This window comes from Gymnoscopelus braueri, assembly GCF_963280865.1.
Source record: "Gymnoscopelus braueri genome assembly, chromosome: 11".
Lineage (NCBI taxonomy): Eukaryota > Metazoa > Chordata > Actinopteri > Myctophiformes > Myctophidae > Gymnoscopelus > Gymnoscopelus braueri.
The window spans coordinates 42,070,237-42,095,463 of record NC_137613.1 but is presented as its reverse complement, the minus strand read 5'-3'; the positions used below and the strand labels follow the sequence as shown (position 1 = coordinate 42,095,463).

General features: G+C 41.8%; 3 protein-coding genes across 6 annotated transcripts in view; 1 reads left to right on the top strand and 2 right to left on the bottom strand.

Moving 5' to 3' along the window:
- LOC308094765 (uncharacterized protein) overlaps nucleotides 1–19,275 on the bottom strand; it is a 42,626-nt gene extending 23,351 nt beyond the window's left edge. For all 4 annotated transcript variants that reach the window (XM_080441586.1, XM_080441587.1, XM_080441588.1 and 1 more), the window contains exon 1: nucleotides 18,918–19,275. In XM_080441586.1, the coding sequence (XP_080297712.1) occupies nucleotides 18,918–18,984 (67 nt within the window). In that variant the 5' untranslated portion in view covers nucleotides 18,985–19,275. The remainder of the gene's footprint in view (nucleotides 1–18,917) is intronic.
- Nucleotides 1–25,227, top strand: part of myo1g (myosin IG) — a 419,914-nt gene that overhangs the window by 391,158 nt on the left and 3,529 nt on the right. The gene's annotated exons all lie outside the window — the stretch shown is intronic.
- stpg1 (sperm-tail PG-rich repeat containing 1) lies at nucleotides 22,509–25,074 on the bottom strand. The gene is made up of 8 exons (XM_080442694.1): nucleotides 25,003–25,074; nucleotides 24,797–24,921; nucleotides 24,608–24,706; nucleotides 24,122–24,304; nucleotides 23,869–23,890; nucleotides 23,506–23,674; nucleotides 22,999–23,189; nucleotides 22,509–22,593 (listed from the first exon to the last, which is right to left on the bottom strand). The coding sequence occupies exons 1-8, from the start codon at nucleotides 25,031–25,033 to the stop codon at nucleotides 22,520–22,522; spliced, it is 894 nt and encodes a 297-aa protein (XP_080298820.1). The 5' UTR covers nucleotides 25,034–25,074; the 3' UTR covers nucleotides 22,509–22,519.

Sequence of the window (25,227 nt, the reverse complement as noted above, 5' to 3'; positions counted from 1 at the left end):
TTGGGTATGAAGTAAAAAACATGTGTATACTAAAGGCCAGCTGCTACCTAAACTCAGCTGTACCAAAGCAGTTTGAACCGACCAACATTCCCAGAGGGTTTAATGTGAAATAAAACCATAACTGTTTGGCCTAAGGATGATTCTAGATCTAGAGGGAAGGTTGTGGAATCACACATCAGTAGGGATCATCTTGCAATCTGCCTATTATTATATTTATTATCGGATATGTTGTGTGCAAAGCTGGCATTTTGGTCTGAGGGTGGCGCTAGAAGAAAGGTTAATGTTTAGGGCAGCTTCCTCCAGGGACATCAAAGCATTCACCATTATTTCATGACAATCCTGCCATTAATTTTGACAAAGACTATCGATGTGCAAGTGGACATTTTGGACCAATGGTGCCATAGGAAAGACCATGGCTTCACCAAAATCAGTAGGGTTCATCCTCCAGAGAGCATGAAGGAACACAGCAAATCCAAGAGTAGTTTTTGAGATATCCTGTTTGGGACGAACGTTTTGGATGGACCAACATTGCCGTCCTTAGAGCCCTGTTGCTAGTGTGGCTCAAAACCATAAGATCTGAGAGATGCTAATAAACACATTTGGGTTAAGAAGAACAAAAAACCTTTGATATCATAATTTAACAGTATACCCATTTCAACAGGCATGTATAAAATATAAACTGTGGTGACATTGCAATTTACATTCCATAATTCCATGTGACTGGGACTGCCCAGCCATGTGAAATCAAATGGCCATTGGCCACAAACATTCAGTAGCACATCACATGCAGAGGATCTGTGGATTTCTATCTCCCGAGATAAGCATCATAAGTCCGATGCCGCTCAGTCATTGGACCAGACACTCTAACCTGTGACCTTTGAGGGGGGTGACAAAGAGTTTACATTGAGCCAAAAACTAAAAACATCCTGTTTTCATTTCTGCTCTGACTTTGTTTTCACACTTGGTGACCTTCCTAAAATTGTCACTGGGTTTTGGCTGTTCAGCTGCTGCTTGTCTGAGAGTCCAAGCCAGTGCCTCATCCCCCATCCTTCCAGCCAATCTACACAGAGCTATAAGGCCACATGGCAGGGGATGGGATGGCACAGGGTTTTCAGGGAGTCGGGACACAGGAGGCAGGAGGGGATAGGAGGAGAAAGGACAAACAAATTGCACTGCACACTTCCACAATGACCTGTGGAAATCCCCAGTGTGTTTGATTGAGTGTACAAATGGAATCTGTCATGTACATTCTCTGAGTTACAAAAGGATACATTAACACTGATGATTTTACTGTGGAGAAAGTTATACTGAGAAAACAAGGATGATGAGAGAGTGAAAGTCTATATCCATAATGACAGAGAAATAAATGAGAGAATGAGTAGGGGAGACAAAGGACAGAGACAAATGGGCACAGACGATGATTATGGGACATGGGGGATGGAGGGGGAGCGACAATAAGGATATATAGACTAGAGGAGTAGAGATGCTGAGGTAGTTCACATGAGGGGCTCAAAGCCAGCTCTCTGACTCTACCTCGGCCAATGGTGGGCAGATGGGGCGTGACATGCTCCTTGGGCCCGTCCAAACACCCACTGAACCACATAAATCACAGGTTAACCCTGGGCCTCTCACCAACTGCCCCCCTCTAGTATCTTGCCATACAACCAGCCAACACAACCACTTTCAACTTGGCATTTTGTCAATATAGCTGAAAAAGAATTGTCCCACACAAAATTCTACTTTCGGTGAAGAGATTGGATTGTTTAGGGAAAAAAGGAGGGGACCAAGTATAGACCCCTGGGGGACCCCAGTCAAATTGTAGTAGGGCTTACGTGGTTAAAGCTGAGGCAGCATAGTAGAATACTAATGGCAGGATAAGGTGATGTGAATTATAGGCCCCTGCCCCCATCTGTTACGATGACGCATAAACTACATCTGAACAACAAGATGTTAGATCGCCTCCTAAGGAGATAAGATAAGATAAATAATTGTAGACCAATATTGTAGCAAAGGGAGGGACAAGGGAATGCGGGAGTGGCTGCTCAATGTGCTCATGTCTAAGCTACTGACAGAATCTGAACAACAGAGGTTCTGGACATTTAATTCCAGGGCCATTCATTGAGATGAAAGGAATGGAAGAAAGAAGTTGGGTCGAAACCATCCAAAATGGAAGGAAATATGATGGCTCTCAAGAGGCTGAAGTCACTCTCCCTGGCTGGGCTTATGCTGAAGGTTTTTAACCAACTGGTTATTATCATAATGCGTATGTGGACTGGAGCACAGGCGTGGCTGTGTACTTCCTCCAGTGTCTACTGATATGAGAACAAGAGGAGTAGGTAGAATTGGAAAACAAGGGTACAAAAGTATAACAAATATATATCTATGAAACCATACGATAAACAATTGCACAAGGGGTACTTACTTATTCACAATGCAGAAGTAAAATCTGTACTGAGTAACCGAACCATAACTGGAACAAAAGCTAAATCCTGATTTGCAAAAGAGATCAGGCCAAAAAAAGCAGTACGAAGTTACAGACAGAAAAGAGCCTGATTAAGCGCGACGCAAAATACATTACTGTGACAATAGTACTGCAATTCTAAATTAAAGAACCTTGTTTGTAATACGTTTTAATTTTGAGGCCTGTGGTGTGGTTTACTGCCACAAATATTTGTTGCTTCTTTTATCAAATTACATTATACATGGAAGTAAAAAAGTAACATTGTCTATTGCAGACAATATGCCATCAAAACATTTCCCTAACAAGGTTCTCCATTATTTTTAACCCTAGCTTGTCAACATCATAATCATCATCATCATAGTTGTCATCGTAATTATCATCATCATCATCATCAATAATTCAAGCTCCTGCAATTTCATGAATTTTTGAAGCTCATTCCAGGACAAAGAAGCAGACAGATTCAATATTTTTTAAACAAATTCCAGATGAGCCTTAAGCAATTTTAACAAAGTACTGTTTTGTGAAAAAACATGATAGTCATTAGTGTGGCAGACTAATCTCTGCTGGACAACACATAAACTGTATATTATGTATATGGGAGTTGTTTCGGTATGGCTTTATAAATGAAATGGTAACAGTGACTACACCAGTGCTAAAGAAGGCCAGCCCACTCATACAGAGGGCATAGTGATTGAGTTAGAGGTTTGTAGTTTTGTAACAAACCTCTGTGCCCTGTGAGATTTGTTAACTAAAATGAGTGACTCTGCAATGACAATCAACTTCCATACAATAAATCGAAGCAGCATGCGTGCACATATTCTCAGCTCACTCAACAAGTGCAGGCCTTGTCAGCTGTTCATGTGACAGGTTCTAATTAACACAGAAACACAGACTCGCCATGTTCCCCCGTCCATCTGTGCACATGCCCCGCCTCCTCCACTCGCCTTCCCCTCTGCAGCCATCTCAGGTTTCCGTGCCACTGTGACAGTTTCAAGAGTTATAAATAGGGATATGCACCCTACGGAGAATGTCAGCCATAAAAGGGACTGACTTCTGCTGAGGCACCTTGGGAAATCACAGCGACTTTCGGCAGAACTGACAGTGTGGTCACTAGTATCTTATTTATCTATGCAGGACAAGAGCACAAAGTCATTGGAACAACAAGTATTGTTGTTAAGTCATTATTGTTTGATTCTGACTTCATCTTTTAGTATGTGCTGTGGTCTTTAAATAAGAAGAGGAGTGATGTAGATTTACTGCATGTGTACAGAAGCTCATGTAGCATGAAGCAGGTCAAAGCGTATGGTGCAAGCTATGTGCACTAGTCATTTTGCAAGTGTGTGTGTGTGTGTGTGTGTGTGTGTGTGTGTGTGTGTGTGTGTGTGTGTGTGTGTGTGTGTGTGTGTGTGTGTGTGTGTGTGTGTGTGTGTGTGTGTGTGTGTGTGTGTGTGTGAAAGCGAGAATGCCTGTGTCTGTCTGTATGTGTGTGCATGTGTATGTGTATGCTGATGAGTGGGAGAGTGTCATCTGCACATGTTGGATCTGGGTCAGGCCAACCTCAGAAATCCCTGGTATGCACATTTCCCTTGTTCCCTTGTGTGTGCGTGCGTGCATGTGCATGTGCATGTGCATGTGCATGTGCATGTGCATGTGCATGTGCATGTGCATGTGCATGTGCATGTGCATGTGCATGTGCATGTGCATGTGCGTGTGTGTGTGTGTGTGTGTGTGTGTGTGCGTGTGTGCGTGTGTGCGTGTGTGTGTGTGTGTGTGCGCGCGTGCGTGTGTGTGTCTGTGTGTTTCTTTCATGTCAGTAGATGTACAGTATGTGATTGTGAGCTATTGGATTGACTTGATGCTCGATAGCTGTATCATCCCACATATTTTCAGTGTAGAGGGAACAGGGAATAGCTTAAATGACCACAGGCAACAATGACATGTCATTGTTGCTAGACAACGCTGCCAAGAGATTGAAAGGCAAAATGTCAAAGCAAAAGGACATTTCGTCCATTCCGTGTTACACACACAAATGTGCAGGATGTGTGCATGACACACACTCTGCACGGAGCACATGTTCGCAAGACGAGTATCTCATCCACCACTTCCTCTCTACAGAGAGAAAAGAAAGGAGGGGGGACGGAAATGCGCGCGGCTGACCAATAACCGTGCCCCTGGGATAGGCTAAGGAAGAAGTTCCCTGCCCCTATGGTGCTAAGCAACAAAAACCAACCTGCTCACTGCTTCCCAGAGAGGCCCTCATCATGAGAGATGTACTAACTGGAGTCTTCTGTGGGATGAACATGATCATACAGTATGTTGTCAGAAAGCACTCAGATGATTGTATTGATTAGGAATGACAATGCTGTGCAGGAAACATGCACAGTTTCTCCAACAAGCCAACAATAACAATTAAACAAAAAGAGCCAGGAGACAGACACTAAAATATTCAGTCATAAAATGTGGTAAATTATGTCTTTATCAAACAGTGGCATTGTCAGTGTATAGATCTTTTTGCACTTGACTTTTATTTCCATTTTCTTTCATTCTGTGATCACATTATATGGACATACGGACATACACAAAACAAAAACAAACAAAACAAAAATTACATCAAACCACACCACAGACACAGGCAACCAAAAATCATTATTCTAACAGCACCAATTACCATACATGACCTTCAGGACACTCTGGCCAGGGAGGACAGAAAACCAGGCCGTTCAATCAACTCCCGCCCAACGACTTTAAGGGGGGACCGCATCCCCAATCAGTCTGGGCACTGCAGTACTACCGGTGTCCAGGTGTCTAGATGTAATGCTTTCCATCAGATATATGTTTTTTAGCCTCTCCCTCTATTGCTGGATAGTTGGTGGCTTTACATTTCTCCAACACACAGCAACACCCCAAGCAGATACTGTCAATAATATCTATCTTGGTCCTTGGTTACTATTCCCCCTGGAATCTCACCAAGTACAAAGACCGCTGGCTCAAAAGGAATGTCAACTCCCATAATTTGGTCCCCTATCTTCCCACACTCTCTCCAGCATAATTCTGAAGTGTTGCTGTATTTCGCTAACATTTGAGGGGTCTTAACACTCGCATTTTGGTTTTCCATTCGAACTCTCTCCAAGTAGGGCTGCTTGTTAATTTATGACCATTAAGGCATGATTTTTCCCAATTATTGTCAATGATACAAATGTTCATTTCTAGTTCCCACTTCTGTTTAACTCTTTCAGTGCCAATGAAATAAAAAAATTATTGCGAACTGTGCCTGCAATTATGATTTTTTTCAAAGTAAAAAAAAAGTGCTTAGGAAGCGAGATACAGCCTTTTTCAGTTATAGGTTAAACAAAAAGTGGATGGAGCTGCAAATCTTCAGATAATGATATCTTGGGTTCTGAACATTTTTTCCCAAAAAATAATAATTAAAAACTCGGGATTTCTCTAGAGTGTTTCCCATAACATTGTCTTGAAGCCAAGATTCCGTGTTATCTCTCCCTCCATGGTCAACATAAATATTTTTTTCTAGATTTGAAGGCAATTTACAGATCTGCTCCCAGTTTGTATTGATGGAGAAGGATGCTGTATCAAATGTAGAAGTTGTCTAACATTGTTGTTGGTATACACCAGTGGTTCTCAACCTGTGGGTCGGGACCCCCAGGGGGTCCCCACATGATTTTTGGGGGGTCCCCAGATGTCAGTAAAGTGACAATTTAAGGACTTTTAAGACCTTTTTAATACCTAAAAAGAATTAAAAAAAAGAAAGGAAACAAAAAGAAGTGCTCCTCGGAGAACAGGTCTCTGCCAGGTCAGGTGGGTTATTGTGGGCCAGCAATGTTCGGAATTCGCCAAACAGGATGGAATGTGAAAGATCTGACAGATCTGTCTTGATCACTTGGCTATAGAGATAATGTGTGATGTGATGTTTGTGATGTTTGGACAAAGTTGTACACAGATCGGTGCAGTTATAGGTAAAAGCACGAATCGACCACCATGAGGCTGATTAAAAAAAAAGGCATTTATTCCTCGTCTTAGTGGGAATGTGCGTGCAAACTTTCACGGAAATCGCACGCTGTGTTCATGATTTGAGGCATTTTGTTCAAAACGGAGCACTCCTGCGAACTTTGGAAGCCAATCTTAGCCAATCAGAATATAAAAAAATCGAAAAACCTGTTTCGTTTAATGACTATAGAGGACGGACGAACGGACGGACGGACGGACGGACGGACGGACGGACGGACGGACGGACGGACGGACGGACGGACGGACGGACGGACGGACGGACGGACGGACGGACGGACGGACAGACAGGGACAGGGCCTTTCGGCCTTGCGGAGACAATGAATTTGAATGAAAAAAAGACAATTACTGCACCAAAAGTAATCAACAAACTATACCAAAAAAATTGTCAAAAAATTGCCAAATTGTCAAATATTATAAGAGAGGGGCACAAATTGTGAAAATAGCTGATCTACAAGCTCACAGCTTGTAGATTGGCTATTACCACAATATTTATAAATGTAATGCCTCAACTCCTACAATTCCAAGTGCTTGTCAGGGTAGGGGGTCTCCAGTTCAAATATGATTATTTTGGGGGGTCGCGGCCTGAAAAGGTTGAGAACTACTGGTAAACACAGTACTTTCACTCACAGCTCCATATAAAAGTAAATAAACAACAATAAAACGGAGAAAACCTGGGTCAATGACTCAAAAACAAAAAGCAACACCAACGATCCTTTCTGCTCTGAACCCATCCAAATGTCTTAACAACCTAAACATCATGGGACTCAAACTGTGTGACATTTTAGGGCCCAGGAACAAACTTTGCACGACCCTTTGAACCTTCTGGAGCTCCAGTAAAAGACGACGAGGAACAGCTGTATTTAGAATGACTTTAAGTGAATAGCAGCAACAGCACACAACTACAAATCATTGTCAGACAAACTGAAGTGCTGGTTACCTAGCACGTTGTAAACTACAGTTCCTCATTATAAAGCAGTGGTTCAATTACAGGCCATTCGCACTCACAAGATATGTGTGCTATGAACAAGGGCTGAGCAATATACAGTATCAATATTATATATCAATAATAATTGTGATGTAAGACTAGATATCGTCCGGGGTTTTGGATTGCAATATTGTGTAATATGGCATAAGTGTTGTCTTTTCCTGGTTTAAATCACATAAGCCCTATTATATACTTTCAAAATAATTCTAAAATCCTTCCAAAAATAGGAAAATAGCTGAACTATAAGCTAACAACGAGTTGCGATGTGATGCCTTGTGAGCTTGTAGACATGCTATTTTTTTAAATATGATATTGTCACAACTCACAATACGTTATCGTCACAATATTGATATCGATATATTTTAAATATTGTTTTTTATTATAAATTTGATTTTGTCCATATCACCAAGCCGTATTATGAATAGTGTCGAAAATGACTGCAGGGTCTATGATCCGAGAACCACTGGGAACATTTGAGATGAGCATTACTTATTGAGCACCATTTCTAACTGGAGAATTATTATCCGAACATGAAAATTAAAAAGAAGAATGTTTCTGTGAAAACCCACCAGGATTAAAGATTGCGCTCGACATACATTATATAAAAGACCTAGTAATTTACTGACAGTAAATGCTGTACAACCACCACCACAGCACCAATAATAAAGATGTAGCCTCATATTAAAATGATTGCATGGATTCAAATGTGTGAGTTAAAGATAAGACAGCACCCGTTCTATGCTTGTCTGGAATCTAAAAAAAGGTGAAACAGAACGTGACTCCTATGAGAACAGGTCCATGTGCTTTTAGCCACGATAAACTGGGTTACCCAGTCACATAGAAAATAGAGCACAGCATGAATCATACATGGGCCATGAATCATTTAGCTCATTTTACTCCTTTGTTGTATGTATATATCATTGGTTTTCAAGGTGTGGTCTGAGGACCCCGAGAGGTCCTTGGGGGGGTTCCAGTGGGTCCCCCAGCTAAAGGATTGATAGTTAGGAACCAAATGGACCCTTACGTGTCTGTAACTCCGACAGTGTACAAATGGCATTGGATGGCCTGTTCCATTTGTACACTATCAGAGTTAAACTAACACTGAGGATGTTACAGAGCAGATTGGGTCCCAGATATTAAAATTAATTCATCAGGTTACAACTAAACCTCACACCTAGGACTCACCTAACCCCTGTTCATAATGCTAGGGTGGGATGGCTCAGAGCAGTGGTTCTCAAACTTTTTCATGTCAAGGACCCCCAAAATTATATATATTTGGCCACAGACCCCCCCATCTCAAAATATTTTGTTCCAGGGACCCCTAGAAGCAAATATTTGAGTTACAAATATAGAAATATATATACATTCAAAGATTTGCAAACATTTTCAAGATTTAAAAGAAAACAGCAGATCTACAAGCTCATAGCGCAGCACTCGGTGCCGCGCTATGAGCTTGTATATCTGCTATTTTTGAATAGCCAAATTATACAATAATGGTTAAAGTGGTTAAAATGATTGTGACGCTATATTAACTTATTTAACGGGGGACCCCCTGGTACCCCGCCAAGGACCCCTGGGGGTCCCCGGACCCCACTTTGAGAACCAATGGCTGCAATGGGCCTGGTCTGCAAGATACTCAAGGGAACAATGCCTGTACCTGTCTGACTACTTCAAAAGAGTGAGTAACGCCCACGGGCACAACACCAGAGGGAGCTCCACTGATCTCATTCCCCCCCCAGATTCGGCACAAACATACCTACCATCAGTCATCAAAAAGTGAGTCTCCCTCCTTCAAAACCGCCATAAAAGAGCACCTGTTTAGACCTAGACATGTCTGTAGACATTGTACTGTAGCTTGCCAAAAGAAAGGACTCCCCACTGTTTTTCTGTAAATATAATTTTACTGCTCCTAGTATTGGTGATCTCATGTAGTAGAGATCAGTAGTAGTTTTTTAGCATTATTCTATAACTGTGCCTATGTACCTTTTGCAAACTGTTAATAAAGTATTCAATCAATCAATCAATCAATCAATCAAATGGGGGTCTGTGGCCTGATGCATATCAAACTGGGGGTCCATAAGAAACACTGGTGTATAATCCTAGAAGGTTGAAACAAAAATAAGCTAAAATAGTCAAAGAGATGCTTTCAAACAATGAAAAAACAAGAAAGAAACTTAAATCTGCCAAACGTGATCTGAGAAAAGCTTTTACAACATAAAGCTGCCATGTAGACGGGGAGAAAATAGCCTAGGCGGGGTTTGTTGTGACTGCGCTGTAGCCATGGTGTTTCACATCCTAAACAATGACCTCATCATTAGGTCATCTCCCTGAGATGCGGTGACGGTAGCTTGGCGCATGACTGAGATAGGTGGGTTGAAGGTTCCCACAAATAGGAATAGAGGGACTAGAAAGAACAGACAGGACGACGAGAACAAAGTGAAACTCTCTCTCTCTCCTTTATCTATCTCTCTCTCTCATTAGCTCACACACTTTCCTAATGGCAAGCCCAGTTTGTTAGATTATAGGGCACAATGCCCATTAGCCATGAGCTCAACCCAGCATGCTTCATGGAGGGTGGCGAGAGAGAGAGAGGGGGAGAGAGGGGGACAATAAAAGAGGAACACAGAGACAGAGATGAACAGATATGCGCAGTAGGCCAGAAAGAACATCTGGGGGGGGGGGGGTAGAGGGTCCTGTTGAACAATCCATTTCTCACACAGCCACAGTGCATAACCCAGCTTTGTGGACAGCAGCTTTGTTTAGCTACTGAGCTCTAACTTCAGTGAGCATAGTGTGGAAGTCTGTGCAAAACCCTCTTTTGTGTGCAAGGTATTCATGCTCCATGATATCTGCTGTGTCTTACATAACAAAAACAGCTTTAGCGTGTGGCCGAAAGCTGAGATAAGCTAAGATAAGAGATTTGTGCAAGAACTAAGAAGTGGTAGCATATCAAATCCTTTTTGTTAAATCAAAGACATGTCCTGTGTGCAGCGGCCATAGCACAAGATGAAACAAACATCAGCTGCTGCACCACAGCCTTGTTTTGGAAACATTAAGTAGGGCATAACTGTAACTAGCTGACTAATGTTGACCTGGCAGCGTGGTGACGTGCGACTGAGTATGCTTAATGTCAACGAGGGTCTGATTTCATTGTGCACCAGGGTTGTCATCTCATTCAGTGTGGCCACTGGTGTTGAACAAGCTGATAACAAACATACTGTGGCTAAAGAAAACATGGGGCTTTGTCGAGGGCTACATCACAAATATGGCTAAAAGAGTGAGTCCTATTCACTGAAATCATCAGAAAGTTGAATGGGATTGTTCCATAATCAACTTTTGTTTGGGCTATTTCTGATACCGGTATGTTATCACCCTGGAACATGCCTGCGGGTTTGGTGAGGCAGTCGGACACGGGGGAAGATCAGCCTGCCATACGATTAGCTGCAGAGCCAGGGTTGTATGAGATGTTAGCCATGGTTCACATGACGCTTGTATACAAGCGTCATGGTGCCGAGTCCCCCTGGTCTAAAGTTGTGTTCGATTTTTTCACATTGCCATCTCTCACATAAACATAAACGTTCAGATTTCAAATATAAAGTGCTTACCACCGAGCCACGGATGTTACAAGGCGATGCGGACCGCGATGAGTACCCGTATCTCCCGTATTGTTCAATAAAAAGCATTTTAATCCCATCGCCGACCATTTTCTTCAAATTGTCTCCGATACTTTCAACCATGCGACACTAATGGTTGGGAGGTGTATTGCACTCTGATACATTACAAAACAAAAAAAAACAAAAAAAGAAAATGGCCGGCGATGGGATTAAAATGCTTTTTATTGAACAATACGGGAGATACGGGTACTCATCGCGGTCCGCATCGCCTTGTAACATCCGTGGCTCGGTGGTAAGCACTTTATATTTTAAATCTGAACGTTTTTGTTTATGTGAGAGATGGCAATGTGAAAAAATAGAACACAACTTCAGACCAGGGGGACTCGGCACCATGACTGTCATGGTATGACAGTCATGTTTCAGGGCTATATGAGATGTGTGCCCCAGTCGAGATGTGTTGCCTGGTTAAGTTTAGGCATTAGGTTAGAGGTGATTAATTTAAAGGTAGGGTAAGTGATTTTCTTTGGTTAAAATAAGTGTTAAATAGCTCTATATTCTGATAGTACTCATTGCTTAGAGTGTTTGTTCAGTATTAGGAGTATCCTTGACTCTCCAGCTCTTTATAAAAACAGTAAAGGCATTTTCGTTTCAGTTTCACTTTCATTTCCAATTTTATCCAATCAGGATAGAGAACTCAATCAGGATATAGATTAAACAAGTGAAATTGGAAGTGATGACACTAAGAAATTAGCAGGCAAAATTGGAACTGGAACACTATAAAAATGAAGCTTAAAAATTGGTACTTTCTCCTGATTGGCTGAGATTTTGACACCTACCGGAAAATGTATTTTCTGTTTATTAAAGAGCTGGAGAGACATGGAGACTCCTGTTACTGAACAAACACTCTATAGCAATGATTACTATCAGAATATAGTGCTTTAACCTTTTAACAAAATACTTTTTGTTTTAACCAAAAAATATCACTTACCCTACCTTTACACATTCCATGCCAGACGTTAATCTCATAATGTACTCACCAGTGCCAACGTGTTATTGTTGTTTTTTTGTTTTTTTCACGTCGCCATAGACCTTGTTAAAATCCTTTGAGCTGTGCACTGTCTGTATACATCGGCGACATCTCACTGAATCTACCAGTGAAAACCACGTGTCAAACGGAGCTCCATGGTTGTAGTTAGAGCGGTTTACGTTAAACAGTGATATGCGAGGAGAAAAAACTACAAGGAGAACATTGAGTTTCAGTTTCGTCATTAGAACGAGGGCCGACGTGATCGGCAAAACCGGATCCCAAATAATTCTGTTTCCGGTCGTCAAACCGGAACCGGAAATGGATAAAAAAAATTCCGAAAGTGCACCTGGGGTGAAATCAACGTGAACCGGCGGTTCGCGTAGATCTACGCGATTGGCACGCTGCGGCTTTAAATAGGTTCGCGTAGATCTACGCGATTGGCATTCAATATGTTAAGGGTTAGCAATAGCATAGGTGTGGGCAGTGTGGTTAAGGTCAGGGTAAGGTTTTCTGCATATACTGTAACTGTGGTGGATACTGAATAGGAGAACACATGTTGACGGGGAACACATCTAGGCATAACACCGGGGGAGGTGAATAGAACAAACCTCTTCAAACATATGTATGCTATTCCCAAGGAACCCCAATCATATGGTGATTGGCATGCAGAGGGAGCGGGTGACGTGCGTCGTGTGGGACCGCTCATTGGTTCACGTAAGAACCTATAGACCATATTCACACGGCGGCCATGTTTCTATGAAGTCAATGAAAGTAGCCACCCCGGGTGGCGGCACTTTCAATGTTAAATTCCAATATGGCCACCCTGTGAATATGGTCTATTCCATCCACCTACCGCTTGGCAAGTCGGACGCTATGCTCGTCAATGCGCGACGCCATCAGCTGCTCAGACGTGGCCTGTTATCAAATCTCAAGTGTTAAAAATGTGTTGTCAAACTTGCACATATGCAGGATGTAAACTAAAATGAGTGCTCCTCCCAAAAATGTCTTTGAGAATTGCACACTTGCCTTTAGGACAGTCAGGAAGACAGTGTCTTCCTGGAGAACAGACAGGAGGCTGGTGACCTTGTTGAAGATAAGAATCCAGAGAACACTGCTGTGACAGGAAAAAGAAGATAGCAAACAACAACAACAAAAGGCTAGAATAGCTAGGCACGCTGCAGTCAATCTGTGACGAAGGAAGCAGTGCAGTGTCATTAAAGAGACTGTTGCAGCAATCAATTGACTGGTGCAGCTGTGTGACAGTATAGCACAGCCGCCATTGGTTCAGAGCCATATTAGCCTATAGGGCTGCCTTTAATGTATTGGATTCAAGACAATGGAATGTTATTAACGTGGGATTGGTCTTTTAAAGCTGATAAACACCAGCCAGAACCTCTAGCCTAACCGCCTGATGATATATAGCCTAATTGCTGCACAACAAAAAGGGAAAGGTTTCACAGTATAAGCCACTTAAAAAATGATACACTTAGGGTATCATTTTTTAATGAAGTGGTTACAGATCAAAACAACGGATCACACTGCACTGATATGTACTCCACTCCACTCCACCCCCATCTCTCTCCTCACCCAAATGGATTGGGGCTGCAGCAAACAGTCTGCTAGAAGTGAGCATGCACCAGCCATCATTTGTGCTCTAATATTACAGCCTGTGGATCCTGTGACTGAGGAGGTGTGGTGTGGTGTGGTGTGAGTGACTTACTGTATATGCGTATGCATACAGTATGTGTGTGTGTGTGTGTGTGTGTGTGTGTGTGTGTGTGTGTGTGTGTGTGTGTGTGTGTGTGCGTGTGCGTGTGCGTGTGCGTGTGCGTGTGTGTGTGTGTGTGTGTGCGCGCACACACGCACACGCACACACACAGGTAACAGACATGTATAGGCTATATCCACTACACTGCTGTCAGTGACACATACATCACACGTAGATCAACATATGCACACTTTGGAAGGAAAGGAGGATGGAAAACAACTGTGTGCTGCAAAAATGGACGACGGAGAGAGCTGTGTCTCGCATAATAGTGGTGACACAATCCACAGGCTTCTGACCGACCAAACTGATCCTTCAGATTGTTTGCGCAGGCTACATTCAAGTGCAGAATAGTGAGAATACTCAATTAATCTTAAATTAACTCCACCAACCATTGTGCCACATTAAAGTACAGTACATTTAAAAAGTCAGCTGTGAAATGTGAGCAACCAACCAGCAAATTAACTTAGCTAATCAGGGGCTGTTATATATGAATTACCTTGCTTTTTCTTATCATACGATCTTAATTATGCAAATTACAACCCTTTTTTTGCTGTTTCTTTGAGCAAGCCACGTAATAACATAGGACTAGATAGAAGATTAGAGGCCTGTTTTAGATAGATATATGGATGGATGGATGGATGGATGGATGGATGGATGGATGGATGGATGGATGGATGGATGGATTTCTTTCTGCATCAATAAAGTATAGACAATATCTAAAACAAATCTCTAATCCAGTTTGTTTTGTTTTAAGTTTGGAATCATCACTAAATGCATCTGTCAAAATAAACAAAATGGCATGGTAATAAACCATTAAAGCTTACATTACATCACATATTTCTCGATTTAACAGAAAACTATCTCTGCCATCTAATTCCTTAGTCACTCCCTTCCTGTGGGCTGGACCAACACATGGGAGACAGACACGTGAGGTGTAGGTGTTGTTTCTCTAGTGGAAACCAATACAAGAAATGTGACATAACAGTCATTCCCATGATTAAACTATAAGTTTAAGAATTGGCGTAAGGAAACTCATTCATGAAATTCTGTGTTTCAGAAGATGCGACAGAAAAACATACACATGACTAATCGGTCCATAGGCGGATCAGAACGCTTACATCCTCCTCCTCCCGTCCACAGGACGGAGCGTTTCCTCTCCTTCCTGTGCTAGAGGTCAGTATCGTGGCTGTGAGTTATACCATCTGGACCGGGAGCTTCGCTGACGTGGAGCTCAGAGGAGACATTCTACGTCTGTCTGTAGACGCTCACTCTGCCTGCTCCAGAACCACTGCAGTACAGTGAGAGACGCCTCCCTCATTCCCCTTTTCCAGGCAGCGGCCCAGGCTAGCAGCAGACTAGCACCACGGCAACGACACCATGCATTATTTTGGCCAATTCAGGACTCTGTAAAAGAATGCATCGCTTTCTTGTCCATCCCTTCCACACCCTTCACCCCTTGTCTGTTTTCCCTCCACCCACATGTATAAACATACGAGCCCCCTGGGCTACAAAGAAGACGCATCAGCAGAGCTGAGAGAACTTGAGTCCAGTCCAACTGGAGGAAAATGTTTCTTCATTTTGTTCTCCATTCCAATTCTGACTCTGTATTACAGGCAATGCTATGTCAGAGAATAGGGCTGGGGGAAAACGTTCTATGTCATTTGTGTTTACAATACATGCACCGCAACTCTGTTTAATATTTACAAAAGGAGAGAGGAACAATATTAGCTCATTTAGCGCATTTAGTCACCTTTACTATGGATCAGGAGGAACACAACATCAGGGGCCAAAGGGGGTCCATGACTAACCACGTCCCATGATTATTACGTCCACAGAGGAGCACTTCACCCCAAACAAAGTCACTGCCTACAAGGCAGTAAGGCTGGTGAAAAAAAATACATTTAGCTGCAGGCCATGGAAAGTTTGGTTTTGACATGATTAACATCTGGGAAGTTCATTTATGTAAACCTACACCATTAAAATGCTTATAGTATTATACAGACAATTGAAGTTGGCTATACAGCCGGAGCTGTGAGGCTTTCTCTGCTAAATCCTCAACACAAGTTCAAACAGTTTCTGTCTGACTGCATCACAGAAAAGGTGGTGCCACTCCTATTGTGAAGCCCCAAACAGTGGGGCTTTGAACATGTTATGTCTTGGAGTGCCGCCTTGGTTCCTTGCCTGGCTCATTAACAAGAAAGCTTATGACTGTGCTCTTATAAGACCAATGTAGCCCAAGTTTTATCTTCTCTGAAGTTTCTTTCCTGAGGCAATACAGCTCCTCAATAAACTAACCCCCTCCCCCACACACACACACACACACACACACACACACACACACACACACACACACACACACACACACACACACACACACACACACACACACACACACACACACACACAATGGCTTAACTGTTCTCAACGGAATGGTATTTAAGGATATTGAAGTTGACAGTTATTTGCACACTGCTGTCATTTGCATGTTGTTGTCTTGTAAATTGTAGTTGTTCTGTTATTGTCCAATGTCTTGTAAATTGGTATTGTTATTTATTTGTGCGGCAATAAAGTGAGTTCTCAGATTTTTTTATTAATTTTTTACTAAAAATGTTTATCCCACGATTTTGTAACCCCTTTTTTTACACCCAGTGCCAATTGTCTATGTAATCCTAGGCACTACCTTCCCTCTGCCAACCTAGGGAGCCCAGGGCCGAGCTCATGCCTCATGAGTTCTCTGACTTTGAGGGGTTATTATCACAGAATTGTTCTATACCAGGAGGAGTGGTATATTCCCAGGAGTGGCATCTTCTCTTTAGAGATTCAGGTCAGTATAGTTGACTGATTCCATCATGGTATGTGGACCATGGAACCAGGAGAGATGGGGTGTGGGGTTAAGGAGGTGGGGTTGAGAAGGGTGAGACAACAGGGGGTTTAAATGCATTAGTGGGTAAGCCGACAGTCTGCCAACCGCGGGTTTGAATAAATCACAATGATATGGGATTAGATACCCTTTCACAATTCTGACATGGGAGGTGCATCGGTCTGTAGAAACTCCCTGTCTTTTTTTACAAGAATGAGACTGCCTGATAAGTCAGAACAAAAGAATGTTTCTGTTTATCTAGGGACTTTGTCTTTTTTAGGGTCCAATACTCCTGATAATGACACACTGATCAACACTGTGAGCTTGACAGTCAGACCACCTCAGTAAACGGGCCCAGAACCAAAACATGCTCCACACGCTCATATTACATCTCATGGTGAAAAGCTACTGTAGACAGTTCAAGGCTAATGTGAACCATTTCAGAAATCTGAAAACGTTAGAATGTGACGATAAAAGCATGCAGTGAAAGCAAATAAAATCCCTGCAAAAAACTAATATTTTCCATAATGAGCAAATTCTCAAGCTACAAGGCGCCCTCAATGTTGACCAATAATTCTGACCTGTCCTGCTGTCATAGACACAGGTATCTCTCTGTCCCTTCAGTACATTGCCACCCCTCTCCCTGTCAACACAAGGCAATCTGGACACACACACGCACGCACGCACGCACGCACGCACACACACACACACACACACACACACACACACACACACACACACACACACACACACACACACACACACACACACACACACACACACACACACACACACACACACACACACACACACACACACACACACACACACACACACACACAATCACATATCCGCAGGATGGCAAATTTTGACTTTGTGCCAATAATGACAGATTTTGAACTGTTATTAGTTATTATTCTCAATTGTTTTCGACAAGCGACAAGGTTGTATAAGGAAGTAGGCTATAAAATAAATGGTGTTTGACTGTCCCACTGTAAGGAGCTGCTGCAAGCTGCAGCAGGTATCTCTGCCTCCTCCATCATTGCTCTCCAGTCTCTTATGAAGTGGAAGGGGGAGGGCTGCCTGCCACAGAAGTCACCTTCCTTCCAACAGTGTAAATATGTATGTTTGGTATTAGGTGCATGTGTGTATAGTATATGCGGCTTTACACCAACGTCATATCAGGACAACCATATGTAATTACAATATCAGTTAAAACAGCTAAAATTAGGACAGTGTTTTCTTTGTGGGGGTCAAGTGGACTTGGTGTTTTGGTGGTTGGTCATAGTGAGCTGGAGTCATTTAACTGCACTAGATCTCCAGTGTCAGGTTCATTTTCCACGTCTGCCTGCCTAAAGCTGTGGGCCATTTCACTCTCAGCTAGACTGCCTGCCTTGATGGTAATGGAGACCTTAGCTCGGCGGTGCAGTATAGTACTACCAGATTTTCTACTTGGGACATGAAAGCCTGATAACAGATCTTGCACCTCTTGTCGAACTGAAATTCTAGGCCTATTAGCGGGTTATCCGGACAGACAGACAGACAGACAGACAGACAATAATAGTAACATCCTCCTCTTTGCGCTGTCGACATGCAAAGGGTTTTTCGACAGCACATTTGGGTACAGGTCTGGTACCCATTTCAAATGGTACATGGGTGAAAATCATGTGTTATTACTGTGTCATAATGAGAATAACCTCTCATGCACACGGGATGAATGTGCCGAATGTCCCGTCACGGGACATTCGGCAACATAAATACCGACACATTCATCATGTCGTTGAAAACGATGGCTTCATCTCGCTGTACATGTTGACATGTTGAGATGAAAATAAAACTGCATTATACCAGCAAGTAGGCTGCATTCAATCTGACCCCCCCCCCCACACACACACACACACACACACACACACACACACACACACACACACACACACACTCTGCTGCCTGTGACGGTCTATGAACCTTTTATCAATATCATACGAACTAGCTTTAAAAATTAAAAGACCCACATGAAAGCACTGATCAACATTGAGATTGCTGGTAAACCTACCGGTAAATGTATTTATGCAATGTAGCCTACTATATATTCATATACATTTATGTGATGTATTACTGCAAAAAAAATATCATTTTGTTGTGGAAAAAAAATCAATAAAAAAAAAATCACACAACTCACATTTCTCCGTTAACGTCAGTTTCTCCTCGAAATTATTCTCAAGGTCCTTGTAATCCATTTTTTCCATTCAGACGATCCCAGTTGCTGTCATTCCTCACTGGTATGGAAGTACAGGAGATCAAACTCCCGGTACAGTCAGTCAGATCACCACCAACACGCCCTTTGTAAAATCCAACTGAAAAGTAACAAAATACCGCTATGAAATACAGCGATCGACCCGCTTTGACACGTCGCAGAATGATCTCTAATGTTCTGTTCGAGTTGGTCGATGTCAGTGTTCCTTGATTATATTTTTAAACCGATTCCGGGAGGGTGTTTAATACGACGGTCCTATTAAAGTGAAAAATCAACAGTGAGATTGTGCTTCAGTGGGAGAAATCCTGCAGGGAGGGAGCCAGTGTTGCCAGATGTTTGGAGAGAAATAAGCAACCAGGTCTAGGAAAAAAAAGCCACAAAAAAGAACTGAAGAGGCCACATGAGCACTTTAAAGTTTAAACCTATATGCAGATGCAGTGGCTATTTGAAAATATTTTTGAATATTTTTGAAACATTTTAACAACAAAAATCGTGTATGGGGGTCCCTGGCATAACATATTTTCAGATGGGGGTCTGCGGACAAATACATATTAATTTGGGGGTCCTTGACGTTAAAAAATGTTTGAGAACCACTGGTTTAAACTCTAAACAACATTAGGAAGCAAGCCCAAATAAGCAACTACACTTTAGAAACAAGCCACAAAAAAAACGCAACCCGCAACTACCGATATTTACAAGCAACTTTACAGAAAAAAGAAGCCCAAAGTAGCTTATAATAACCGGACATGGCAACACTGGAGGGGACAACATGATCCATGCGGGACAACCGCTGCCTCTCACACGGACTGTACCATCTGTTGGGAAACAGGGAAAGGGCAGAAATCATTTACTCCGCAATATTTTTGGATCAAAATGACATATATCTACGTAAACCTTTTGTCATCCAACATGGCACATTGTATTTTCTGATATCCTCTCCTCGTGCCTTTTTAAGGAGACAGCTGAAACTGTCCAGTACATTTAGTTACATGGTTGAATCTATCAGATGTCTGCCACCAGCTGATCTCACTTACAGGCCCAGATTTATACTTCGTCGTACGATACGACGGACTACAGCCTAAAAGTCGAGCGATATTTGCTTTGCAAAGTTAGTGCATTAGAGTAGTCTACTCTAGTCTAATTTACATAATTTCAGCTGAGTATATGGTGCGTCTTAATCGTTTATGTACATTTATTTTGCAATTAGAATAGGCTAAGTATTAAAAATGCTTGAAACTATTGGTGAAAACTGAAAAGTGCAAACATGAAGGTAGCCTACTCTGTGAAGTTCTTCTAGATATTTTAGAAAGAAGAAAACATTAAAAGTCATGCAATTTCCACGGAAATGTGATCATCCCCTTGTGTCTTGTCCCTTGAGGTCATCTTGATCAATGATCAATGAATAGACCCTTTGTTTTACACTGATGACGATATCCAGATAGCTACTGATGCTGAGATCAACACACTGTCACACTGCATGGTGCTAGATCAAAAAGTTCACTGCAGACCTACATGTTTCTACATTAATGCAGAGGTTCAAACCATTATCAATTCATCAGCACCACTTCCATGGTTGTTTGTTTTTTCTTTTCATTTTGTGAATGTTGCTTTAGTCTAGATTGATACTTTTAACACTCGATCATTGCTTTATGTGCTATGCATGTGCCTGCATTATGTTCTCTATGCTTGCATGTGATCTGCATGCCTGTTACATCTGCTTTTAATGTTATGTTGTTCTTGTTGATGATGATATGGTTGTTGAGCTTTTAAAGTCAACCAACCCAGAGACAGCAGATGGAAACTACCCTTTTTATCTGGCACATTTACATCACAGAATAGTGATGTTGATGATTGTACCATCACTGTCCCTGTTAAAAAGGGAGAAAGATTTCCACAGTAGCAGAAATAGCACAGTTGTATTCTCCCCGTACATCCTGTGGCCCCCTTTTCTCATATCAAACCACACATCTATATATAAGTAGAATTTCAAATAGTAATGTTTGATGTTAGATATTTCTTCAATACCTTGCTGAATGTTTTTGGCTTCACTTTGACTCTATTGTGCTAAAATGTACAGAGGTAACACTGGTGTACTTCCCTCTTCCTGTCTTGTATCTCACGAGCACCTACCTATCCTGACAATAAAGGGCAGTCTGAATACGCTTCCTTTGAGGGAATACATGTTCATACTTGCCTATACCTCCAGTTGTTTATAACTTAAAGGGGCCTCCCATAAACTCATAGAGGAATGTGGATACCTCACTCCACCATCACCACTATGACACTACATGTACACACTGCATAACCCTGTTATAACTGCCAAACAACAGAGAATAATATCACCTTGAGCACTTCCAATTTATATACAGGCAGAACTTTCTGTGCCATCCAGATCCCAGTACTTTAAAAGCTGCTTACTTTCTATTATCTTGTAAGGATCCTCTCTACATTTTTTACTACTCTATCCAAAAGGCAGATCGGAAGACATTTGTAATGTAAAGCCAGGTACGTGATGGTTAGATTTTTACAGGATGTGATTTGTGGAGAGCCTGTTATTGAAGTCACTGTCTGAATATAACTACAGCTGTTAATATGTGGTGGGAGTCACAAGCATGTGTGCAGTTGCCGTGGTATCAACACAGCAGAGACCGCCGGGTGAGCACTAAGCAAAAACTCCAACTGATTTCTCACAAGCAAGCAGTTGATACTTTGGTTTAATTTAACAGGATCTTATTTCTTTACAGATGTACAGTAAGCACCACCTGGTAAATACAAATGTTGCACAAATGGCCATAACGATGACGATGTTTAAATCTGCTCCTCAGATTAAAGAATATACTGTAGCACAATACATATGATATAATCATGAATAAGTAACTAGTATTAGGAGCCAGAAAACGATGGCTTGTATCTAATGCAACCGAGAATGGCGATTAAAAATGTTGAAACCACCATGTCATTGAGCAGACATTGGTTCGTCCATTTGTCTTCTGGGTTACACATCATCTCTACTTCTCGCCCAGTCAGGGACATTGTTGACATTCACAGTGTCCCTCATCACCCCTCCACTCTGCCCTACCAGTTGGCATGGTCACATCATCTCAACCACAGCTGTTATTATGTTGTATCATTGGCCGGACCAGCAGTTGTCGGTGCCTGCCTATAGCAGCAGTTATAGTACATCATGTCATGAGGAGAGAATCACATTTTCGCAGAATCTTGACATAAAAATGAAATCTGTACAGCAGCTAGTGAATCGCCTTGTTGACACATGAGAAGTACTAATAAATAATCCCATTAATACAACCAGGTATTTGTAAAATCAATATATCTCCAAAAAACTGAAATATGTGCAAGCAAGGAAGGGATTGCCAAATATAAATAAAACAGAACAGCCTTGCAAAGTGTCTAAATGTATATCCATGGCATTCATCCACCCCCACAGATATGATGTTGTCACTGTTACTTGGTTTATGCACGTGTATAAACGCTCAGCCGCACTCCCACACACAGCTGCCTTGAGTGTCTCATGTAGGAATCCAGATCTTGGAATGATTGTACAAGAAGGACCGCTTTGATGGTGTCTGTGGCTCATAGAAACCTGAGAAACCGGGGGAGAAGCACATACAGTAACACACCAAGTATTAGTACATTGGGGATCATTGAAATAATGGGGAGTATTACTCAAAATAATTCACATGCAGTATATGGCGCACAGTCCAATCAATAATTGTGAGCTTGACCATCATTCTCCCAAAGGTACTGTAGAAATGAGAGAACTAAGACTTTAACTTGATGTCAGACCAGTGGATAACCTGGCTCCTTGTAAGACTACACTGACTGTATTGATATTGGCAACTGGCATCATTTCCAATTACAAACTGTTGAATGTGCAGCCCTGAAATATATCATTATACATGTCAATCAGAACAGACTCAACAGAAATTAAATAGCGCCACTGTAATTTACGAAGCATTTTGTCTTGTAAAGGGGCTTGAAAGAGTACCTGGACCTGGACCACCCTGGCCCTGCTTTTCTTGGGTTATCCGTCCAGTAAGTGATACAAACACAGCAGAAGACATGAGGTGCTTGGATGGGCCGTCATAGTTTACTAGGTCATACTGCCCTGGGCCAGGTAAGAGAGGGCTCTTGGGAACAATCAGGGGAGGGGCTGATAATGTCAGATAGTGTCTCCTCCTTAAAATACAGTTGAAAAAAATGGACATTAAAGGCCAGTGAAAACAGCAAAAATGTAACAGTTACTGGTTCGTGTTGGTTATACAAAAATAGTGTGAACGCATGTATATCAAAACATACAAGGTGCAGTTGCACAGAAAAACACTATGGAAAGAATACAATTAAGACCTCACAATAGAAAATATCATCATAGGAATGTGTTACTTAACGTAATGTTTGTCTAATGAAGAGCTTATGCTCGAATGTCACATCTGATGGTAATACATTGCTATGGGATCTTTTTAGTGCACAGACTTCATATCATGGGTTTACTCACGGTATGATGGTCCTCTTCACTGGTGCAGGGGCCTGGTGGGGGTTGTAGGCTCCTGGGCCTGGCACAAGGCTGTCCTGTGTAGGAGGGAGCCTTGGGGTTTTTGACTTGAAAGGGGACATGGCAACCCTGGGGCATTTCTGGATTACGGTTTCCTTCACCTCATAGTGGCCTTGAATTGTAAGTAACAACAAAATATTTTAAAGAGAGTAAATGTAATGCAGCCCCTTAGAGTAAATAAGAATGATACTTACATGGTGATGGCACTTTTACAGTGTTAGGGGAGGAAAAATAACTGCGTCTAGTTTTAGACAAAAAAGCAGATGAAGCAGCTATAGGGTTTCTTTCAGGTCCAGCAAAATGTACCTATAGATCCAGGAGAGTAAAACTATAATACACAATTTAAACAGAACAAACCAAAACAAAATGTCACTGTGCACAGTGACATGTGCACAGTGACATTTTACATACATTTAACACTGAGTAAAAAGACTGACCCAAATGTATACGATTTATACGAACGCAAATGTATTTATAATATTTTTTAGAGTAAAAACCCTGAAGAAACCCTGAAGATTTTAGTTGGAATAATTCCAGTGAGTGTCCTTGCATAATTCACATCATATTGATTTGGGGCTGGAGTTATGTCCTTGGGAACATCTCTTTGCAGTGCCACAGGTGATCTGAATGCTCTGGAGGCCCCTCTGCTTAAGTTGTACTTGATCAATGAGGACTGCAGGTTGTATGCGTTGGGCCCGGGGGTAGGCCTCCCTCTCTGTGGGTTACTGGGGAATCTGAGAGCCTATAGTGGTAAAGACCAGATTATTGATCATAAGGCAAGGCAAGTTTATTTGTACAGCACATTTCAACAAGGACATTCAAACTGCTTTATTTAAGCACTGAGACATCAAGACAGACAGAGCATTAAGATGGTGCAAAAGATACAATAAAAAATAAGAAAGAAAGCAAAAAAAAAAAGTTTAAATAAAACACATAATATCCTAACATTCAATGTTATACTTTCTGGCGATTCAAGTGCAATCCAGAAACCTAACAAAGTACATGCCATTGAAAAGTTGGATTATAATGAACTTCACAACTTCACCTTTGATGCAAAACTTCCTGTGCCTGTGACTGAGAAAGAGGGGCTAATGACTTCAGCAGTGGCAATAGAACCATAAGTGCCTGGTCCAGGGTTTTCATTCTGAAGCAAATACAAATGGGTTATTCTTCATATGTTGCATATCTGTCTGTCTGCAATAAATATACAGTAGACTCGTTGATATTGTCCTACCAAACTGTCTTGCCAGCAGAATCTCTTGGTTTGTGAAGAAAACCCCTTCTTTTCTGTATTGCTTATCACAGCTGCTTGGTATTTTGTAGGTACTGAAGATGTAGTATAACTTGGAATCTCACAGACTAGAGTAGTCAAACAAATTAATCATTAAGGATCATGAAAATGAATATTCATTTCTGCAGCAGTAAATCAGAGAAACTCACCTTCATTCAATCCTTGATATGTTTTTCCCATGGTTCAGTAGAATGACATGTAGACAATGGCATTCATCGCTGGCTGTCAATACAGCCAATACACAATACATAATATACGCAACAATCCAGCACCCTCTACAGAAGACTTGCTGTACAGATCGATAAGAGTCAAATAGATCCCCTGCTGTATGCTATAGCTGCATGTAATTTGTAACACATTATATAATTACAGGA

Bases quoted from the DNA above. Each gene is read 5' to 3' on its own strand.
- stpg1 (XM_080442694.1), bottom strand. From the start codon at position 25,033: ATGGGAAAAACATATCAAGGATTGAATGAAG. The intron at 24,707-24,796 runs GTAGGACAATAT...TATTTGCTTCAG, and splicing joins TCTGCTGGCAAGACAGTTTG to AATGAAAACCCTGGACCAGG. The intron at 24,305-24,607 runs GTGAAGTTGTGA...TTACCACTATAG, and splicing joins CAGGAAGTTTTGCATCAAAG to GCTCTCAGATTCCCCAGTAA.